Raw genomic sequence first — 23476 nt, forward strand, 5'->3', positions numbered from 1 at the left:
GTATCTAGTGTTCTCATGTCTAGTATCTAGTGGACTCATGTCTAGTATCTAGTGTTCTCATGTCTAGTATCTAGTGTTCTCATGTCTAGTATCTAGTGTTCTCATGTCTAGTATCTAGTGGACTCATGTCTAGTATCTAGTGTTCTCATGTCTAGTATCTAGTGTTCTCATGTCTAGTATCTAGTGTTCTCATGTCTAGTATCTAGTGTTCTCATGTCTAGTATCTAGTGTTCTCATGTCTAGTATCTAGTGTTCTCATGTCTAGTATCTAGTGTTCTCATGTCTAGTATCTAGTGTTCTCATGTCTAGTATCTAGTGTTCTCATGTCTAGTATCTAGTGTTCTCATGTCTAGTATCTAGTGTTCTCATGTCTAGTATCTAGTGTTCTCATGTCTAGTATCTAGTGTTCTCATGTCTAGTATCTAGTGGACTCATGTCTAGTATCTAGTGGACTCATGTCTAGTATCTAGTGGACTCATGTCTAGTATCTAGTGGACTCATGTCTAGTATCTAGTGTTCTCATGTCTAGTATCTAGTGTTCTCATGTCTAGTATCTAGTGTTCTCATGTCTAGTATCTAGTGTTCTCATGTCTAGTATCTAGTGTTCTCATGTCTAGTATCTAGTGTTCTCATGTCTAGTATCTAGTGTTCTCATGTCTAGTATCTAGTGGACTCATGTCTAGTATCTAGTGTTCTCATGTCTAGTATCTAGTGTTCTCATGTCTAGTATCTAGTGTTCTCATGTCTAGTATCTAGTGTTCTCATGTCTAGTATCTAGTGTCCTCATGTCTAGTATCTAGTGTTCTCATGTCTAGTATCTAGTGTTCTCATGTCTAGTATCTAGTGTTCTCATGTCTAGTATCTAGTGTTCTCATGTCTAGTATCTAGTGTTCTCATGTCTAGTATCTAGTGTTCTCATGTCTAGTATCTAGTGTTCTCATGTCTAGTATCTAGTGTTCTCATGTCTAGTATCTAGTGTTCTCATGTCTAGTATCTAGTGTTCTCATGTCTAGTATCTAGTGTTCTCATGTCTAGTATCTAGTGTTCTCATGTCTAGTATCTAGTGTTCTCATGTCTAGTATCTAGTGGACTCATGTCTAGTATCTAGTGTTCTCATGTCTAGTATCTAGTGGACTCATGTCTAGTATCTAGTGTTCTCATGTCTAGTATCTAGTGGACTCATGTCTAGTATCTAGTGTTCTCATGTCTAGTATCTAGTGTTCTCATGTTTAGGGTACTAGTATCTAGTCTTCTCATGTCTAGGGTACTAGTTTTTAGTGTTCTCATGTCTTGTATTTAGTGTTCTTACATCTGGGGTACTAGTATCTAGTGGACTTATGTCTAATATCTAGTGTTCTCATGTCTAGTATCTAGTGTACTCATGTCTAGTATCTAGTGGACTTGTCTAATATCTAGTGTTCTCATGTCTAGTATCTATTGTTATCATGTCTAGTATTCTAGTATCTAGTGTCCTCATGTCTAGTATCTAGTGTCCTCATGTCTAGTATCTAGTGTACTCACGTCTAGTATCTAGTGTCCTCATGTCTATTGTTCCAGTATGTAGTGTTCTCATGTTTAGGGTACTAGTATCTAGTGTTCTCATGTCTTGTATCTAGTGTTCTGAAATCTAGGGTACTAGTATCTAGTGTTCTCATGTCTAGTATCTAGTGTACTCATGTTTATGGTTCTAGTATCTAGTGTACTCATTTCTAGTATCTTGTCTACTCATTTCTAGTATCTAGGGTACTCATGTTTATGGTTCTAGTATATAGTGTACTCATTTCTAGTATCTTGTCTACTCATTTCTAGTATCTAGTGTACTCATGTTTATGGTTCTAGTATCTAGTATACTCATGTCTTGTATGTAGTGTTCTGAAATCTAGGGTACTAGTATCTAGTGTACTCGTGTATGGTTCTAGTATCTAGTGTACTCATTTCGAGTATCTTGTCTACTCATTTCTAGTATCTAGTGTACTCATGTTTATGGTTCTAGTATCTTGTCTACTCATTTCTAGTATCTTGTCTTCTCATTTCTAGTATCTAGTGTACTCATGTTTATGGTTCTAGTATCTTGTCTACTCATTTCTAGTATCTTGGGGCGGCAGGGTAGCCTAGTGTTTAGAGCATTGGACTAGTAACTGAAAGGTTGCAAGTTCAAACCCCGAGCTGACAAGGTACAAATCTGTCGTTCTGCCCCTGAACATGCAGTTAACCCACTGTTTCTAGGCCGTCATTGAAAATAAGAATTTCTTCTTAACTGACTTGCCTAGTTAAATAAAGGTAAAATAAAAATATAAAAAAATCTAGTGTACTCATGTTTATGGTTATAGTATCTAGTGTACTCATTTCTAGTATCTTGTCTACTCATTTCTAGTATCTAGTGTACTCATGTTTATGGTTCTAGTATCTTGTCTACTCATTTCTAGTATCTTGTCTTCTCATTTCTAGTATCTAGTGTACTCATGTTTATGGTTCTAGTATCTAGTGTACTCATTTCTAGTATCTTGTCTACTCACTTCTAGTATCTAGGGTACTCATGTTTATGGTTCTAGTATCTAGTGTACTCATTTCTAGTATCTTGTCTACTCATTTCTAGTATCTAGTATACTCATGTCTTGTATCTAGTGTTCTGAAATCTAGGGTACTAGTATCTAGTGTACTCATGTTTATGGTTCTAGTATCTAGTGTACTCATTTCTAGTATCTTGTCTGCTCATTTCTAGTATCTAGTGTACTCATGTTTATGGTTCTAGTATCTTGTCTACTCATTTCTAGTATCTAGTGTAGTCATGTTTATGGTTCTAGTATCTTGTCTACTCATTTCTAGTATCTAGTGTAGTCATGTTTATGGTTCTAGTATCTTGTCTACTCATTTCTAGTATCTAGTGTACTCATGTTTATGGTTCTAGTATCTTGTCTACTCATTTCTAGTATCTAGTGTACTCATGTTTATGGTTCTAGTATCTAGTGTACTCATTTCTAGTATCTTGTCTACTCATTTCTAGTATCTAGTGTACTCATGTTTATGGTTCTAGTATATTGTCTACTCATTTCTAGTATCTAGTGTACTCATGTTTATGGTTCTAGTATCTAGTGTACTCATGTCTAGTATCTTGTCTACTCATTTCTTGTATCTAGTGTTCTGAAATCTAGGGTACTAGTATCTAGTGTACTCATGTTTATGGTTCTAGTATCTTGTCTACTCATTTCTAGTATCTAGTGTACTCAGGTCTTGTTTACTGGTATCTATTGTACTGACACTTATTTAGGCCACCAGTGGTACAGCCTTTGAGAGGGCTTGTGCTACCACTGATGTTGACCAAGGAGTTTGTGGAGGTACTGAATCAGTTTGAAGAACGAGACATATGGATGTTATGTGTTTCGCTTTCGTGCAAGCTGAAAAGTTTGACGTCTTTCTCACGGATTTGAAATTAATAGCAGCTACATGTAATTTTGTAGACCTAACCTCATCTACGTTTAGAGATCAGTTTGTGTTTGGTATAAATTACTCCAGAGTTAGAGAAAGATTGCTGCGGGAAAGTGAGTTACATTTGGAAACTGCAGTAAAAATATGTAATGTGAATCAGCTGGCAGAATTGCATATTAAAACCTTTAGCTCAACACCAACAAACACTGCCTTCGAGGGGGAGAGCGCACCAGTGGATTATGTAGACAAGGACACAAGGGGGCGGTATGAGCAAAGGAATCACATGCAGTATGACTTTGACCAAAGGAGTCACAGGAAATATGATTGTAACAGGTGTGGCACCAAGCGCCAGGACAGGAAGTGCCCTGATTGTGGAAAAATGTTCAACAAGTGCAAGGGAAAAAAAAAATTGGAAAAATGTTTTTGGCAAAGGACAGGTATAGGTGAAAAAATGTTCACACCATTGAAATGGGGGAGAATGAACAAAGTGATTTGTTCCTGGGCGCTGTGGATTCCATGGAGGATGTGCAAGAACCATCACAGGTCCATACTGTAGCTTGTGTCCACTGGGTTGTACCACTCGTGGTCAATGGTATAATTCTGACCTTAAAGCTGGATACACCTGATCAACATGAGGGATTTTCATGAGCGAAAGTACAAACCAGCCATCATGCAAAAGGCGGTGGCTCTGAAAATGTACAATGGCCAAGCAATTGAGACTAAAGGTTTGTGTCTGCAAACTGTAAAGGAGAAAACAAGAACTAAGTGTTTATCAATCAAAAGTATTTAGAAAGCCCTTTTTCACATCAGAAGATGTCAAAGCAGTTGTATGTATTATGGATCCCCATTAGTTCCTGCCAAAGCAGCAGCTACTCTTCCTGGGATTTATTATGGAACCCCCCTGAGGGCACACAGTGTGTTGTGAAAACTGTGAATGTAATGTAATCTTTTTAAAAATGTATAAACTGCCTTAATTTTGTTGGACACCAGGAAGAGTAGCTGCTGCTTTGGCAGGAACTAATGGCCACTACCACATATCTACAGTACTAGATCCATGTGTAGTATGTTATCGTGTGTGTGTGTGTGCCAATGTTTGTGTTGCTTCACAGTCCCCGCTGTTCCATAAGTTGTTTTTTTTAATCTGTTTTTTAAATCTAATTTTACTACTTGCTTTACAGAAACCCAGCCTAAACCCCCAAACAGCAAGCAATGCATATGTAGAAGCATGGTGGCTAGGAAACACCCCCTGGAAAGGCCAGAACCTAGGAAGAAACCTAGAGAGGAACCAGGTTCTGAGGGGCGGCCAGTCCTCTTCTGGCTGTGCCGGAGGGAGATTAGAACATGGCCAATATGTTCAAACGTTCATTGATGACCAACAGGGTCAAATAATATTAATCACAGTAGTCGTAGAGGGTGCAACAGTTCAGCACCTCAGGAGTAAATGTCAGTTGGATTTTTATAGCCGATCATTCAGAGTTAGACACAGTAGGTGCGGAAGAGGGAAAGAGTCGAAAACAGCAGGTCCCGGGACAAGGTAGCACTTCCAGTGAGTAGGTCAAGGTTCCATAGCCACAGGCAGAATATTTGAAACTTGAGCAGCAGCACGACCAGGTGGACTGGGGACAGCAAGAAGTCATCAGGCCAGGTAGTCCTGAAGCATGGTGCTAGGGCTCGGGACCTCCGAGAGTAGAAGGAGAGAGACAGACAGAGACAGAGAGAGTGAATTAGAAGAACCATACTTAAATCCACACAGCACAAAGGATAAGACAGGAGAAATACTCGAGATATAACCCTAGCGCCCCAACACAGCGTAACTACTGGAGGCTGAGACAGGAGGGGTTGGGAGACACTGTGGCCCTGTCCGACGATACCCCCGGACATGACCAACCAGGCAGGATATAACCCCACCTACTTTGCCAAAGCACAGCCCCCACACCACTAGAGGGATATCTTCAACCACCAACTTACTACCCTGAGACAAGGCTGAGTATAGCCTACAAATATCTCCCAAACACAGCACGAATCCCAGGGGGGCGCCAACCCGGACAGGAAGATCACATCAATGACTCACACTCAAGTGACGCACCCCTCCTAGGGACGGCATGGAAGAGCACCAGTAAGCCAGTGACTCAGCCCCTGTAATAGGGTTAGAGGCAGAAAATCCCAGTGGAGAGAGGGAACCGGCCAGGCAGAGACAGCAAGGGCGGTTCGTCGCTCCAGTGCCTTTCTGTTCATCTTCACACCCCTGGGCCAGACTACACTCAATCATAGGGCGTATTGAAGAGATGAGTCTTCAATGAAGACTTAAAGGTCAAGACCGAATCTGCGTCTCTCACATGGATAGGCAGACCATTCCATAAATATGGCGCTCTACAGGAGAAAGCCCTGCCTCCAGCTGTTTGCTTAGAAATTCTAGGGACAATTAGGAGGCCTGCGTCTTGTGACCGTAGCGTACGTGTAGGTATATATGGCAGGACCTAATCTGAAAGGTAAGTAGGAGCAAGCCCATGTAATGCTTTATAGGTTAGCAGTAAAACCTTGAAATCAGCCCCAGCCTTAACAGGAAGCAAGTGTATAGGCTAGCACTGGAGTAATGATACATTTTTTGGCTCTAGTCAAGATTCTAGCAGCCGTTTTAAGCACTAACTGATGTTAATTTCATGCTTTATCCGGGTAGCTGGAAAGTAGAGCATTGCTATAATCTAACCTAGAAGTTTTTGGACATATAGTTTCTGATTTTTGTAACATTACATAGATGGGAAATAGCTGTCCTTGAAACGGTCTTGATATGTTCATCAAAAGAGAGATCAGGGTCCAGAGTAACACCAAGGTCCTTCACAGTTTTATTTGAGATGACTGTACAACCATCAAGATGAATTGTCAGATGCAACAGAAGATCGGTTTCTTGGGACCTAGAACAAGCATCTCAAAAGTACTCAGGAGAGGAAAATTGTCTAATTCACACACTTATCAAGAGAACATCACTGGTCATTCCTACTGCCTCTGATCTGGCAGACTCACTAAATAGAAATGCTTCATTTGTAGATGACGTCTCAGTGTTGTTGTAGTGTTCCCCTGGCGAACTGTAAATAAAATGTAAAAAAAAATGTGCCATCAGTTTTGCTTAATAAGGACTTTTGAATGATTTATACTTTTACGACTTAAGTCAATTTAAAATCAAATACTTTTACTAGTAGTATTACTTTCACTTGAGTCATTTTCTTATAAGGCACCTTTACTTTTACTCAAGTATGAACATTTTGTTATTTTTTCACAACTGGCCTGGGTCAACTTTAGTGGTAACAGATGCCCTTTCAAGGGCTCTACCAGTGGTAGCCCAAATCAGCCTCAGTCAGGAGTCTATGGAGGAGGTTGCCTTGCAAGTTCGTATGGTCATGGAGTCACTTCCTGTTTCTGATCAGCAACTAAGGACACTAGCTGAAGAGACCACAAATATCCCATTCTTTGCAAGGTCAACGGTGTGCTGTTGAAGAACAACAGAAAGGTGATACGTACTCGGGGTGGCAGGTATCCTAGTTTTTAGAGCATTGGGCCAGTAACTGAAAGATTTCTAGATCGAATCCCTGAGCTGACAAGGTAAAGATCTGTCCTTCTGCCCCTGAACAAGGCAGTTAACCCAATGTTCACAGGCTGTCATTGTAGATAAGAATTTGTTCTGAACTGACTTGCCTAGTTAAATAAAATAAAACACTTGTCAGGAGATGCTGCAGAGAGTGCATGAAGGACATCTGGGAGCTGAGAAATGTGAGCGAGGGCCAGAGAGTCATTTTTCTGCGCCAAATACAAATTCTGACATCAAAGACTTTCATTTTGCATTTGAAAACATTTGTTTTGCTCGGTATGGGATAACCCTAGTGGTGGTTTATGATAATGCACCTTATAATGCTCTGCAAACATCTTCAACTCACTGCAAGCAAGCTGTGGCATTAATCAGAAACTACCACTAGGGAGATGCCATGACGAGTAAAAAAATATTTCAAATGCAAAATGACAGTCTTTGCTATAGTCCTGGACAAGAGTGCAATTTCAGGGTAATTTGACAAGTAGTCCATAGTCAAGAAATAGTCCTTACAATTGCATATATATACATGCACATATATACATACAGTACTAGTCAAAAGTTTGGACACACCTACTCATTCAAGGGTTTTTCTTTATTTGTACTATTTTCTACACTGTAGAATAATAGTGAAGACATCAAAACTATGAAATAACACGTATGGAATTATGTAGTAACCAAAAATGTGCTAAACCAAAATATATTTTAGATTCTTCAAAGTAGCCACCCATTGCCTTGATGACAGCTTTGCACACTTGGCATCCTCTCAATCAGCTTTACCTGGAATGCTTTTCCAACAGTCTTGAAGGAGTTCCCACATACGTTGAGCACTTGTTGGCTGCTTTTCCTTCACTCTGTTGTCCAAGTCATCCCAAAACATCTCAATTGGATTGAGGTCGGGTGATTGTGGAGGCCAGGTCATCTAATTCAGTCAAATAGCCCTTACACAGCCTGGAGGTGTGTTTTGGGTCATTGTCCTGTTAAAAAAAAACAAATTAAAGTCCCACTAAACGCAAACCCGATGGGATGGCGTATCGCTGCAGAATGCTGTGGTAGCCATGTCGGTTAAGTGTGCTTTGAATTCGAAACAAATCACTGACTGTCTTTTTCCATTTGAAAATCTGACACAACTATCTAGTGAAAGTGCCCACAACCTTTAGCTTATTTTACCAGGTCAACAATAACATCAAGGAGAGACCTGGCAAAGATGCCAGAGCTCTCAAGTAAAAGGCACATCCATAGCAGTAGCTATGGTATCGATAAAGACAAAAGGACTACATCACAGCAGCTATGGTATGGATAACGACAACACCACATCAGCTATGGATAACAACACAGCAGCTATGGTATGGATAAAGAAAACCACAGCAGCTGTGGTAGACAATATGACACCACAATAGCAGCTATGGTATGGATAAAGACAACGTGACAGCACAATAGCAGCTATGGTATGGATAAAGACATCACAGCAGCTATGGTATAAAGACAACGTGACACCACAATAGCAGCTATGGTATGGATAAAGACATCACAGCAGCTATGGTATAAAGACAAAGTGGCACCACCACAGCAGCTATGGTATGGATAAAGACATCACAGCAGCATGGTATTGATAACGACAATATGACAACACCACAGCAGCTATGGTATGGATAAAGACAACGTGACACCACAATAGCAGCTATGGTATGGATAAAGACAACGTGACACCACAATAGCAGCTATGGTATGGATAAAGACAACGTGACACCACAATAGCAGCTATGGTATGGATTAAGACACCACCACAGCAGCTATGGTATGGATTAAGACAATGTGACAACATCACAGCAGCTATGGTATTGATTAAGACACCATCACAGCAGCTATGGTATGGATAAAGACACCACAGCAGCATGGTATTGATAACGACAATATGACAACACCACAGCAGCTATGGTATGAATAAAGACAACGTGACACCACAATAGCAGCTATGGTATGGATAAAGACACCACCACAGCAGCTATGGTATGGATTAAGACACCACAGCAGCATGGTATTGATAACGACAATATGACAACACCACAGCAGCTATGGTATGAATAAAGACAACGTGACACCACAATAGCAGCTATGGTATGGATAAAGACACCACCACAGCAGCTATGGTATGGATTAAGACAATGTGACAACATCACAGCAGCTATGGTATGGATAAAACACACAGCAGCTATTGTATGGATAAAGACAATGTGACAACATCACAGCAGCTATGGTATTGATTAAGACACCATCACAGCAGCTATGGTATGGATAAAGACACCACAGCAGCATGGTATTGATAACGACAATATGACAACACCACAGCAGCTATGGTATGGATAAAGACAATGTGACAACATCACAGCAGCTATGGTATTGATTAAGACACCATCACAGCAGCTATGGTATGGATAAAGACACCACAGCAGCATGGTATTGATAACGACAATATGACAACAACACAGCAGCTATGGTATGGATAAAGACAACGTGACACCACAATAGCAGCTATGGTATGGATAAAGACAACACCACAGCAGCTTTGGTGTTACGCATGCCCCTATTAAAACTTCTTATTGCTGGGGGGCAGTATTGAGTAGCTTGGATGAATAAGGTGCCCAAAGTCAACGGCCTGCTCCTCAGTCTCAGTTGCTAATATATGCACATTATTATTAGTATTGGATAGAAAACACTCTGAAGTTTCTAAAACCGTTTGAATGATGTCTGAGAGTATAACAGAACTGATATGGCAGGCAAAAACCTGAGGAAATCTAAACAGGAAGTGAGAAATCTGAGGCTGGTATGTACTCAACAGTTCCCATTGAAATCCGCTTGAGATATTGATGTTGCACTTCCTAGGGCTTCCACTAGATGTCAACCGTCTATATATTTTCGAATGAGGCTTCTACTGTGTTGTGGGACTGAATGATAGCAGAATGAATCAGGTGTCTGACAGTCAGCCATTTTCTGGTCTTGCGCATTGCACATGATAGCGACCTGCGTTCCATTGCTCCTGAAGACAAAGGAATATTCCGGTTGGAACTTTATTGAAGATTAATGTTAAAAACATCCTAATGATTGATTCTGTACTTCATTTGAAATGTTTCTTCGACCTGTAATATAACTTTTTGAAGTTTTTTCCGACGTAACGCTGACCAGAACGAGCGTTTGGATATGTATACCAAACACGCTAACAAAAGTAGCTAATTGGACATAAATAACGAACATTATCGAACTAATCAAGCATTTATTGTGGACCTGGGATTTCTTGGAGTGCATTATGATGAAGATCAAAGGTAAGGGAATATTTAGCATGTAATTTATGGTTTGTTGACTACAACATGGCGGCTATTTTGACATGATTGTTCTGAGTGCCGTCTCAGATTATTGCATGGTGTGCTTTTTCAGGAAAGTTTAAAAAAAATCTGACACAGCGTTTGCATTAAGGAGAGGTATATCTGTAATTCCATGTGTATAACTTGTATTATCATCTACATTTATGATGTATTTCTGTTGAATTGATGTGGCTACGCAAAAATCACTGGCTGTTTTTGGAACTAGTGAATGTAACGCACCAATGTAAACTCAGATTTTTTTATATGTACTTTATCAAACAAAACATACATGTATTGTGTAACGTGAAGTCCTATGAGTCTCATCTGATGAAGATCAAAGGTCAGTGATTCATTTTCTCTGTGGTTTTTGTGACTCCTCTTTGGCTGGAAAAATGGCTGTGTTTTATTGTGACTAGGTGCTGACCTAACATTATCGTTTGTGGTGCTTTCGCCGTAAATCCTATTTGAAATTGGACACTGTGGTGGGGTTACCAACAAGAATACCTTTAAAACAGTATAAGATGCATGCATGTTTGAGGAATTTTAATTATGAGATTTCTGATTTGAATGTGGCTCCCTGCACTTTCAGTGGCTGTTGTCATATCATCCCGGTAACGGGATTGCAGTCCAAAGAGGTTTTAAGAGGGTACGCAACACTCTGCTACAACTCAACTCCCCGTGAAGCGAAAGAGGTTTGGACTGTAGGTGCGAGTAAGGATGACAAAAGGCAGAATTTACCGTTTACTAGCCATTTATTCCTTCACACAGTAATATGGGGAAAAGGGTCTGGACGGAACCAAAACAAAGAAAGTAAATGTCAAAGCCCCCTCGCCTATCTTACCTGCCTACCCACTACTTATCTTAGCACCACCTGGTGCACTAACCAAAATACAAAATACAGAGGGTGGTCCGCCCAGGTCTTACCTTGTGTGCCTAGACAGGGAATATACTACGGGTATACGCATGTCCGCGGGCCTCTTGCGTAAGCACTCCCTAGGTGCCTTCCCCGTCCCCCCTGGGAACAAATGAAACAGGATATTACAAACCACTTCACAAATCTGATAAACTAACTCAGGACATTAAAGAAACTCTCTGAGCAACAAACAAACACAGAACATACCAAATCTCTTAGCAACAACCAACGTGATATAACCATCAGCCTCCTTTCTCTCCGGAATCATCTCTCAGCAAAAACCTCTCTCCTGAACAACAGAACACTGGCTTTCATAACTGGAGAAGGAGTCTAATGGTATACAGATGTAACTTGACGAGGGGGCGGGGTCAGCTTCAATTAGCCGTGGAGTCGACCGATCAGCTGCTTGGGGGATTTCAGGAAGCCATCTCCTGAAACACACACTCAAATACAAACTACAACACAGAAACTGGGGAAAATAACACGCCCACCACAAAAATTGCAAACATACAGTTTGTAATAACAAAAACCAACGCATCCCCAGTTAGTAAACATGTGATAGAGCGTCGGCAACCACATTCGCCGAGCCCTTCACATAAGCTATCTGTACATTATATCCTTGGACAATCAGAGCTCACCGCATAAGGCGGCTGTTCTGATTGTACATTTGCTTCAAGAACACCAATGGATTATGGTCCGTGAAGACCATTACAGGCAAGGCACTGGAGCCCACATACAGTGGGGCAAAAGAGTATTTAGTCAGCCACCAATTGTGCAAGTTCTCCCACTTAAAAAGATGAGAGAGGCCTGTACTTTTCATCATAGGTACACTTCAACTAAGACAGACAAAATGAGGGGGAAAAAATCCAGAAAATCACATTGTAGGATTTTTTATGAATTTATTTGCAAATTATGGTGGAAAATAAGTATTTGGTCACCTACAAACAAGCAAGATTTCTGGCTCTCACAGACCTGTAACTTCTTCGTTATCAATGGCACCTGTTTGAACTTGTTATCAGTATAAAAGACACCTGTTCACAACCTCAAACAGTCACACTCCAAACTCCACTATGGCAAAGACCAAAGAGCTGTCAAAGGACACCAGAAACAAAATTGTAGACCTGCACCAGGCTGGGAAGACTGAATCTGCAATAGGTAAGCAGCTTGGTTTGAAGAAATCAACTGTGGGAGCAATTATTAGGAAATGGAAGACATATACAAGACCACTGACAATCTCCCTTGATCTGGGGCTCCACGCAAGATCTCACCCCGTGGGGTCAAAATGATCACAAGAACGGTGAGCAAAAATCCCAGAACCACACGGGGGGACCTAGTGAATTACCTGCAGAGAGCTGGGACCAAAGTAACAAAGCCTACCAGGGACACACTACGCCGCCAGGGACTCAAATCCTGCAGTGCCAGACGTGTCCCCCTGCTTAAGCCAGTACATGTCCAGGCCCGTCTGATGTTTGCTAGAGAGCATTTGGATGATCCAGAAGAAGATTGGGAGAATGTCATATGGTCAGATGAAACCAAAATATAACTTTTTGGTAAAAACTCATCTCGTCGTGTTTGGAGGACAAAGAATGCTGAGTTGCATCCAAAGAACACCATACCTACTGTGAAGCATGGGGGTGGAAACATCATGCTTTGGGGCTGTTTTTCTGCAAAGGGACGAGGACGACTGATCCGTGTAAAGGAAAGAATGAATGGGGCCATGTATCATGAGATTTTGAGTGAAAACCTCCTTCCATCAGCAAGGGCATTGAAGATGAAACGTGGCTGGGTCATTCAGCATGACAATGATCCCAAACACACCGCCCGGGCAATGAAGGAGTGGCTTTATAAGAAGCATTTCAAGGTCCTGGAGTGGCCTAGCCAGTCTCCAGATCTCAACCCCATAGAACATCTTTGGAGGGAGTTGAAAGTCTGTTTTGCCCAGCAACAGCCCCAAAACATCACTGCTGTAGAGGAGATCTGCATGGAGGAATGGGCCAAAATACCAGCAACAGTGTGTGAAAACCTTGTGAAGACTTACAGAAAACGTTTGACCTCTGTCATTGCCAACAAAGGGTATGTAACAAAGTATTGAGATAAACTTTTGTTATTGACCAAATACTTATTTTCCACCATTATTTGCAAATACATTCATAAAAAATCCTACAGTGTGAATTTCTGGATTTTTTTTCTCATTTTGTCTGTCATAGTTGAAGTGTACCAATGATGAAAATTACAGGCCTCTCATCTTTTTAAGTGGGAGAACTTGCACAATTGGTGGCTGACTAAATACTTTTTTGCCCCACTGTATACCACAAAGAACTGTAAGGCAAACAATAAAGCCAGCATCTCTTGTTCAATTGTAGAGTACCTTGACTGACACGAGTTGAACTTACGGGAGAAGAAACTGATGGGCCGATCCACTCCGTCTTCCTGTAAGAGAACCGCACCCACCCCCACTATACTAGAATCTACCTCCAACTTAAAAGATTTGTCAAAGTTGGGGGCGGCAAGCACTGGGGCACTACAAAGTAGCGCTTTAGCTGAATCTAAAGTTACAGTCCTTGGACCACTTGAATGGTACCTTGGGACTAAGCAGAGATGAAAGGGGAACGACTATCGTCGAGAAATTCTTACAGGATGTACGATAGTACCCTACCATCCCTAGGAATCTGCACAACTGGCGACAAGTCGTGGGAGCAGGAAAGCAACTATTGCTTCCACTTTGCCAGTTACTGAGCGCACTTGACCTCATCCCACTTGTTTCCCTAACTCACACGTGGCCACATTGAGGGTTAAAGAAGCATTCTCCAACCGCTGAAACACACTTCTCAAAGTGGAGAGATGATCAGACCAAGTAGACGAATGTATCACCACATCATCAAGGTAAGCAGTACAATTTGGCACATCTGCAAACGTATGGATAAAGACAACACCACAGCAGCTATGGTATGGATAAAAGACAATGTGACACCACCACAGCAGCTATGGTATGGATACGGACAACGTGACAACATCACAGCAGCTATGGTATGGATAAAGACAACGTGACACCACAGCAGCTATGGTATGGATAAAGACAACGTGACACCACAGCAGCTATGGTATGGATAAAGACAACGTGACACCACAGCAGCTATGGTATGGATAAAGACAACGTGACACCACAGCAGCTATGGTATGGATAAAGACAACGTGACACCACAGCAGCTATTGTATGGATAAAGACAACGTGACACCACAGCAGCTATGGTATGGATAAAGACAACGTGACACCACAGCAGCTATGGTATGGAAAAAGACAACGTGACACCACAGCAGCTATGGTATGGATAAAGACAACGTGACACCACAGCAGCTATGGTATGGAAAAAGACAACGTGACACCACAGCAGCTATGGTATGGATAAAGACAATGTTACACCACCAGTGCTGCATGAATGTGTGATCTTTGATTTTGGCTAATTTACCATGTTCCATACCCAACGCATAACCGAACAGCAGGAAGGATACTTTTGCTGTATTGTTGTCTACTATACCTCACCTAATCAACCAACTACTATCTGGTGACAAGACTAAATTGTTATTATTTAGTAATGTTGTACTGTAGCCGACTGTACCCCATCAATCAAATACTTCCTAGTGACAATGCTACATTGTTATCATTTAGTAATGTTGTACTGTAGCCTACTGTATCCCACGCCATCAACCAACTACTAGCTAGTGACAAGGCTACATTGTTATCATTTAGTAATGTTGTATTGTAGCCGACTGTACCCCATCAATCAAATACTTCCTAGTGACAATGCTACATTGTTATCATTTAGTAATGTTGTATTGTAGCCTACTGTACCCCATCAATCAACTACTACCTAGTGACAAGGCTATATTGTTATCATTTAGTAATGTTGTACTGTAGCCTACTGTATCCCACCCCATCAACCAACTACTAGCTAGTGACAAGGCTACGTTGTTATCATTTAGTAATGTTGTACTGTAGTCTACTGCACCTTATATCATCCAAATACTAGATAGTGACAATAGTACATTATCATATACTGTACAGTGCCTTCGGAAAAAAATCAGACCCCTTGACTTTTTCCAAATTTTGTTATGTCACAACCTTATTCTAATTGACACACAATACCCTATCATGACAAAGCGAAAAGAAGTTTGACATTTTTGCAAATTTATAAATAAAACAGAAATATATTTTTTACGTAAGTGTTCAGACCCTTTGCTATGAGACTCGAAATTGAGCTCTGTGTAACGAATTTCGTCTGAGGAAGAGTCAGAAGGATCGGAGGACCAAAATGCAGCGTGGTACGTGTTCATGGTACATTTAATAAAGAAACTGAACACTAGCAAAAACAAAAACAAGAACAAACTAAACAGTTCTGTCTGGTGCAGACTCACAAAGACAGAAAACAACTACCCACACCCATAGTGGGAAAACAGGCTGCCTAAGTATGGTTCTCAATCAGAGACAACCATAACCAGCTGCCTCTCATTGGGAACCATACCAGGCCTAAACATAGAAACACAACACCTAGACATACAACATAGAATACCCAGCCACATCACACCCTGACCAAATGAAAAATAGAAACATACAAAGCAATCTACGGTCAGGGCGTGACACTCTGGTGCATCCTGTTTCCATTGATCTGTCTGAAGATGTTTATACAACTTGATTGGACTCCACCTGTTGTAAATTCAATTGACCACACCTATATAGGCACAGATGTGGGGAAGGATACCAAAACATTTCTGCATCATTGAACGTCCCCAAGAACACAGGGGCCTACATCATTCTACACCAATTATCTTCCTAGAGCTCGCCGCCCGGCCAAAATGAGCAATCAGGGTAGAAAGGACTTGGGAGAAATTTCCAGAAGGACAACCATCTCTGCACCAGTCCACCATTCAGTCCTTTACGGTAGAGTGGCCAGACGGAAGCCACTGTTCAGTAAAAAGCACATGTGAGCATGCTTGGAGTTAGCCAAAAGGTACCTAAAGACTCTCAGACCATGAGAAACAAGATTCTCTGGTCTGAAGAAACCAAGATTGAGCTCTTTAGCTTGAATGCCAAGCGTCACGTCTGGAGGAAACCTGGCACCATCCCAAAGGTGAGGAATTGTGGTGGCAGCATCATGCTGTGGGGATGTTTTTCAGCGGCAGGGACTGGGAGACTAGTCAGGATCGAGGGAAAGATGAACGGAGCAAAGTACAGAGATATCCTTGATGAAAACCTGCTCCATACTGGGGTGAATGTTCACCTTCCAACAGGCAGGACAATGACCCTAAGCACACAGCCAAGACAACACAGGAGTGGCTTCGGGACAAGTCTCTGAATGTCCTTGAGTGGCCCAGCCAGAGCCTGGACTTGAACCTGATCGAACATCTCTGGAGAGACCTGAAAATAGCTGTGCAGCAACGCTCCCCATCCAACTTGACAGAGCTTGAGAGGATCTGCAGAGAAGAATGAGAGAAACTCCCCAAATAAAATTAAAATGGTATTTGTCACATGCGCCGAATACAACAGGTGTAGACCTTACAGTGAAATGCTTAAAGGTGTGCCAAGCTTGATGCGTCATACCCAAGAAGACTCGATGCTGTAATCGCTGCCAACGGTGCTTCAACAAAGTAATGAGTAAATGGTCAGAATATTTACTTACAGGTGACATTTCAGTTTTTTTTTATAACGTTGCAAAAGATTCGAGAAACCAGTTTTTGCTTTGTCATTATGGAGTATTGTGTGTAGGTTGATGGTGGGAAAAAACAATATAATACATTTTAGAAAAAGGTGTAATTTAAATAAGAAAATGTGGAAAAAGTCAAGGGGTCTCAATACTTTCCGAAGGCACTGTAAATACTGTTGTACTGAGTAATACAACGGGTGGGTCTAATCTTGGATGTTGATTGGTTAAAATAGCATTCCAGCGGGTGTCTATTTCACAAGTTACCACCTGCTAAAGCTGTGATGTTAAAATAACTATTGACTGTTCTCACTGTACAATCCACTGTCACATCAGCCCAGCCATCTAATGTATAAACTTGATCTCTACTATAAAAAGCATCTCACATTATCTCACATTTCTTTTACACTAACATTTGATTTTCAACAGCAGAGATTTGTATATATCCTTGCTGTCTGACTCATCGACATTTGCAACATTGTTTCAATATGGACATTTGATCTCCAGCTGTTCCATAGTAATGAACAAGTTGGGAGTCAGGACAAGACAGAACGGTAGGCAGCTTTTCTCAGCCAGTCGAAATCATGAATCAGCTGGCATCATGTATATATATATATATATATATATATAAGGAATGTCAACAGAAAACAGGTCAAACTTAACTAAATGCAGCTAGTTTGCAATCTTTCCAGCTTCAGTTTGAAGTGATTGTGTTAGGTCTGTTGTTGGCTAGCTACTCTGAACAACAGTGTCCTGACTAGAGAGCACATTTTCTATGGCAGGCAAAGTCGTGACTCATTAGCTTATTGTTATGGATGTATTCAATTAAATGTCACACAAAAAATGCTTAAACAAATGCAAATGCAGCTACTTTGCTGTTATTCTGGCTGCGCTGTTTGACCGGACTGTAAGTTAGCCGTAGTTGGCTAGCAAGCAAGCAAGGGATAAGAACGTTGCCAGACAGAATGGCAATAGAACATTTAGAACGAACGACTGGGTCGTCTATAGATACAGAACAAAAATACTTAAAGACGGGGTCTAACCGATAGAACAAACAACCAGCTGGCTTGGGTAGCATTAGATTTATGTCTGGACTATATCTCGTGGAACCCATACAAAAAAAAAGATTGCCGTTTTGAAACTGCAGTAAAAGTTCTGTAACTGCAGTCTACGGTGGTATTTTGGAAGCAGTTGTTGCAGAATAACTGCAGTGTACTGCAATTATTGTGCACTCTGACTGCAATCTTCTTTGCAAGGGGAAGAATGAAATAATATGAATAAATTCATACAAATAATGTTTTATTTGAACATGTTGGTAACCAGTTGTATAATAGTGATAATGCCCTCGAAGCCGATGTTTGGAGGATATATTGGCAGGTTTGCCGGTCCTGGACGAGCAACACCCGTGCCAATATATCCTCCAAACATCGGCTTCGAGGGCATTATCACCTAAATAATGGACCCTCTGGACCCAGGGCGTTCCGAGGTTCACGAGCAGTTGGGACACTTTAAGAAATGTCTGTTGAAAAGCCTGAAAACCAGACTCCTTTCTGCCTAACACCAATAGAGGAATGACGAGTTAAAAGAATCTCTTCATGACGAATAAAAGCCCATGGAAATAAAAAGATGCTTCCATGCGCAGCGTGGATCTGACTTCCTGCAGTCTATTTTGTTCCGACAGGGATTGTGTGGCAACCAAGGAAACCCTAACCCGTTTGGTTGGTCTGCCTACTTTATTTTCTGTTTTGTAAATATTTAACAACTTGGAGAAGATCATCTTTTATAGCCGTAGTTTCCTCAAGCTCCTTATCTCTAAACCCATAGCTGTTACTATAGTCAACAATTCCAGTCTCCTCCCATAGCAGATTCTATTGCTAATCCGTCAGCCTGCAATGGCCTGTATTGTGGATTTATGGAGGCTCATTAGCATACATTATGACCAAATCCGCGTGGGCATGTGTGGTCCCTGGCATTGGGAACCCGCCAAGCGGAAAATTGCTCCATGGTGAGCCTGGCAAAAAGTTTGAATGGCTGAAAATAGGCTTGCATTTGGTTTTCACATTCATATAATTCACTTATGGATATTTTATAGTTTTCAACCCCAGAGACTTTATTTGCATTTCTGAAGTACTTTTCAATTTTTTTTGACATAAACACAAAATACTCACTGGCCTTCATGAAGTTTCATAGACCACACTATACCCTTATGTCCTGGCTAAGCAGGGAAAGATCATACGTTGAGGCTGGTTCAAGTTTCATACCATTGGAGGTTTCTTAATTCATTGCCATTAATCAATCAAGATGGTTATTTTTTGTTTCAGGGAATAATTATTGTTGGTCTAGTATAGCACTATGATTTTAATTATAGTGCCTTTATTAATAGCAATAAAATAAAGTGTGTCTACGAATTTTAAAATACGATTTTCCTGTTTGGTTATGGGTGAAACTATTGACAGTTTAACGTAACGCTTATTTATCAGCTTTACACACCAATGCAGACTTTGTGCACCTGTCTGAATGTATTAAATCCCGATTATCAGGATTAGAACGGATCAGGTGAATAAAGCTGTTCATTCACACGACTCACACACAGGCTGCCTACTGAATGCATAGACTAACATAAATAGAACACACGACTCACACACAGGCTGCCTACTGAATGCATAGACTAACATAAATAGAACACACGACTCACACACAGGCTGCCTACTGAATGCATAGACTAACATAAATAGAACACACGACTCACACACAGGCTGCCTACTGAATGCATAGACTAACATAAATAGAACACACGACTCACACACAGGCTGCCTACTGAATGCATAGACTAACATAAATAGAACACACGACTCACACACAGGCTGCCTACTGAATGCATAGACTAACATAAATAGAACACACGACTCACACACAGGCTGCCTACTGAATGCATAGACTAACATAAATAGAACATACGACTCACACACAGGCTGCCTACTGAATGCATAGACTAACATAAATAGAACACACGACTCACACACAGGCTGCCTACTGAATGCATAGACTAACATAAATAGAACATACGACTTCAAATTGTAGTAGAATATTGTGCTTTGTAAAGAGCATAATGTGGTCATTCCTCAGATTCGTTTTTTTTTTCATCCAAAGCGACATACATATATTTCAACATTGACAGTGGCATACAAAACAAAGACAAAACAAAACACTAACGGAGATTTCCTATAAGGTAATGTCATGACAACAAACCACCTAATACACACTAATAATACAAAACACAGTGGAAGTGTCAGACAATTTCCATGTCAAACATCCCATAGCTCAGTAGCTCCAAATGTAGTGTGAATTGACGGCTTTAAACCCACTGAAAAAAGGTTAGCGCATACACACTCTTAGCTACGGAGTGCCATCACTGTTCATTCCATTCCGTTTACCGAGCCTTTTTACCCGTTGCTCGGTCTTCAGATGGAAAGGACTTCCATTGGCCCAAGGTGTCCATGTAAATAGGTGTCAATGAAAGCAGATTATGCCTTTCACCGCGAGGAGCCCCCTCCTCCCTGGGTGGTTGTCATGTGATATGTAGAGGTGGCACATTAGTGGAGCTGCTCTGGGGGGGGGGTCTATTATATGGCTGTCACCACAATCAACTATCACACGGCAGAAAAGGGAGGACGTGGAAGTGTAGCTGCTACTTAGCTCATCTCAACTCAAATTCTATCAGTTAAACTTTTACTGCAGTAGGCTACTACTCACGTGTTTTGTATTTTACGCATGCAGAATATGTAATTTTCATGAGTTCTAAGAAGTTTATATAACGAAGCTAAACTAAGGGGAACGAGTTGTTTGAAGTAAAGTGTTGTGAAATAATACTGTCAGGATGCCCCGACCAGGGAGGAACACGTACAGCGACCAGAAACCTCCCTATTCCTACATCTCCCTCACCGCCATGGCCATCCAGTCCTGCCCGGAGAAGATGCTCCCTCTCAGCGAGATCTACAAGTTCATCATGGACAGGTTCCCTTACTACAGAGAGAACACCCAGCGGTGGCAGAACTCCTTACGACACAACCTGTCCTTCAACGACTGTTTCATCAAGATCCCGCGGCGTCCGGACCAGCCCGGGAAGGGTAGCTTCTGGGCTCTGCACCCCAGCTGCGGGGACATGTTCGAGAACGGGAGCTTCTTGCGGCGCCGTAAACGGTTCAAGGTGATGATGATGATGGCGCAGGAGCACCTGGCTCAGTCCAAGCAGTCTGACGCAGCCCATTATCTCAGGCTTAGCGCCCTGGCTGCCACCGGCACACACCTCCCTCAGATGTCCAGCTATAACTTGGGAGTGTCACAGCCATCAACTTTTAAACACCCATTTGCTATAGAGAACATCATCGCCAGAGAGTACAAGGTTCCCGGGAGTCTGGCGTTCTCCACCATGCAGTCGATGTCTGCAGGCTACCCGCTGCACAACCAGTTGACTACGGCCTGGCCTCACTTGTACAACACTATGGTGGACCCTGTTTCTCCTATCTCTATGAGCGGTGACTACGTGGCCTACCGCATGCCTCTTAAATCTCTGTGTCACGGAGGACAGACCCTACCCGCCATTCCGGTGCCCATCAAGCCCAACCCGACCACGGTAGGTCTCTCGGCGGGGCTGACGCGACACACATCCGCCTTCCTTTCGAACTCTCCCCAATCTCTGAGCCCCACCTCCCCGCAGACAGACACCAGCCAAAGCAGCCCCCCTACTCCCAGGGAGACTCACACCAACCCGACACTGCAGTCCGTGGCAGTGCACTAACATTAAGAACTATACAGAACTCTTTATAAACTAGACCAGCAGGCTCAAACCAAATCCAACGTTCATTTAGACTTTTACCGCTGACATCTTGGGCTGAGAATAACTACAATTAATTAAGGCAATAGACTTCCGTGCTGCAGTGTATTTTGATGTCGGTGTTTTGCTTTGAATGCTAATTGTCTTCTAACATAGTTCCAGCAGAGAGATAGTGAAATATTGCTGTTCAACTTAAAAGGTATTCGTTGTGTCAGTTTTATCAGTGTGTTTTGTAAATTAGTGAGGCAATGCAAACAGCGGCTGTCAGGCGCATGAAATATATTTACTTTGATTTAATTCTGCTATCTATGTAAAAATAACTGAGTGAATTGTGATGTTTTTTTCTATCTTAAAAATAGTAAGGGGAACTATAGGGTCTTTACTAAATGCAAAATAAATATGTGAATAAATGTGAATAATTGCAAATAAGTTGATATGAAAATGTTGTAAAATACACTTTTTAGTTAAACGTTTTAGATATCTATTTTGCAGTAGCTTTTCTGTGAAGCTGTAGTGTAAAGCCATTTAAAACCATGGTGATATACATGTGATTAAAATCTGTAACTGTTGACTTTTCTATGTTAATGAAAAAGCATGACTGCTTTTGAAAAGTGTTCATATAGTCTGCAATGAATTAGAAACTTGGTCATCGAAATATTTTCCCATTAAAATAGTCTAAACATTATAATGGTTGGTGTATTCTGTGTAAATAGTGTAAACATTATAATGGTTGATATATTCTGTGTAAATAGTGTAAACATTATAATGGTTGGTGTATTCTGTGTAAATAGTGTAAACATTATAATGGTTGATGTATTCTGTTAACAGCCAGAATAATGCTGTTATCATGCACCTACTGATTTACAACTGGGAAAACTTCCAGACAGATATCCTTATGGCATGATGATAATTATTAGTATTATATATTAACAACAATACAACTTTTTGATTTTAATATGACTCTTCACTTTCTAATATTTAATTTATTTCCATTACAAATATAAAGTAAATCAAATAATGTTTACATAATCATGAATATAGCTCAATATGGTATATTGCTGTGTATTTCAGTGTCTAGACCTGAGTACAGAACGCGGTGTACAGTGTATAGGCTACACCAGAACCCTCGTCGCGCCGCTCCCACAGGAGCAGTCAGAACAGAACTTTGGAACTGCTGAATCAGAATCAGAATGCGGGTGATTAGAATGCATGGAGGTACTGCCGTAGTCACAGCGCAGACAACCGGCCTCATTCATTCAGCTACACACTAATATACCCTCAATAAATGAAGTAACACACGGCGATGGAATACAGTTACATTAGGCTATATAACACCATGCGATTTGCTTCTGACTTCCAAAAAATATCAACAAATGAACAGAGTAGGTCTAGCACATTATAAAAACCGTAATTATCATATAAGAAAGGTTAACATTCAATGCAGTTTTTATGTTTTGCATTGACAAAACTGCTAACCATTTTGCACAAGTTAATTTGAATTGGACTTGTTTAAGCCATATATTACATAGCTGACATTGATAGTATGGATAGACTAACAAGACAATTTTAGAAATTAATTTACAATCAACGAAATGTATCTCTGCATGTGCATTTTTTCACAATGCAATAATCACAGTAGACAATATGTTTTATCTCTATTTATTTAAT

General features: G+C 41.0%; 1 protein-coding gene across 1 annotated transcript; it reads left to right on the top strand.

The window, feature by feature from the left end:
- The first annotated feature begins 20643 nt into the window (after positions 1-20643).
- LOC112219168 (forkhead box protein B1-like) lies at positions 20644-22465 on the top strand. The gene has a single exon (XM_024380370.1). It carries the CDS (start codon positions 20852-20854, stop codon positions 21770-21772), a length of 921 nt encoding a protein of 306 aa, XP_024236138.1. The 5' UTR covers positions 20644-20851; the 3' UTR covers positions 21773-22465.
- Positions 22466-23476: the final 1011 nt, after the last annotated feature.

This window comes from Oncorhynchus tshawytscha, linkage group LG19, assembly GCF_018296145.1.
Source record: "Oncorhynchus tshawytscha isolate Ot180627B linkage group LG19, Otsh_v2.0, whole genome shotgun sequence".
NCBI classification, from domain to species: Eukaryota; Metazoa; Chordata; class Actinopteri; order Salmoniformes; family Salmonidae; genus Oncorhynchus; species Oncorhynchus tshawytscha.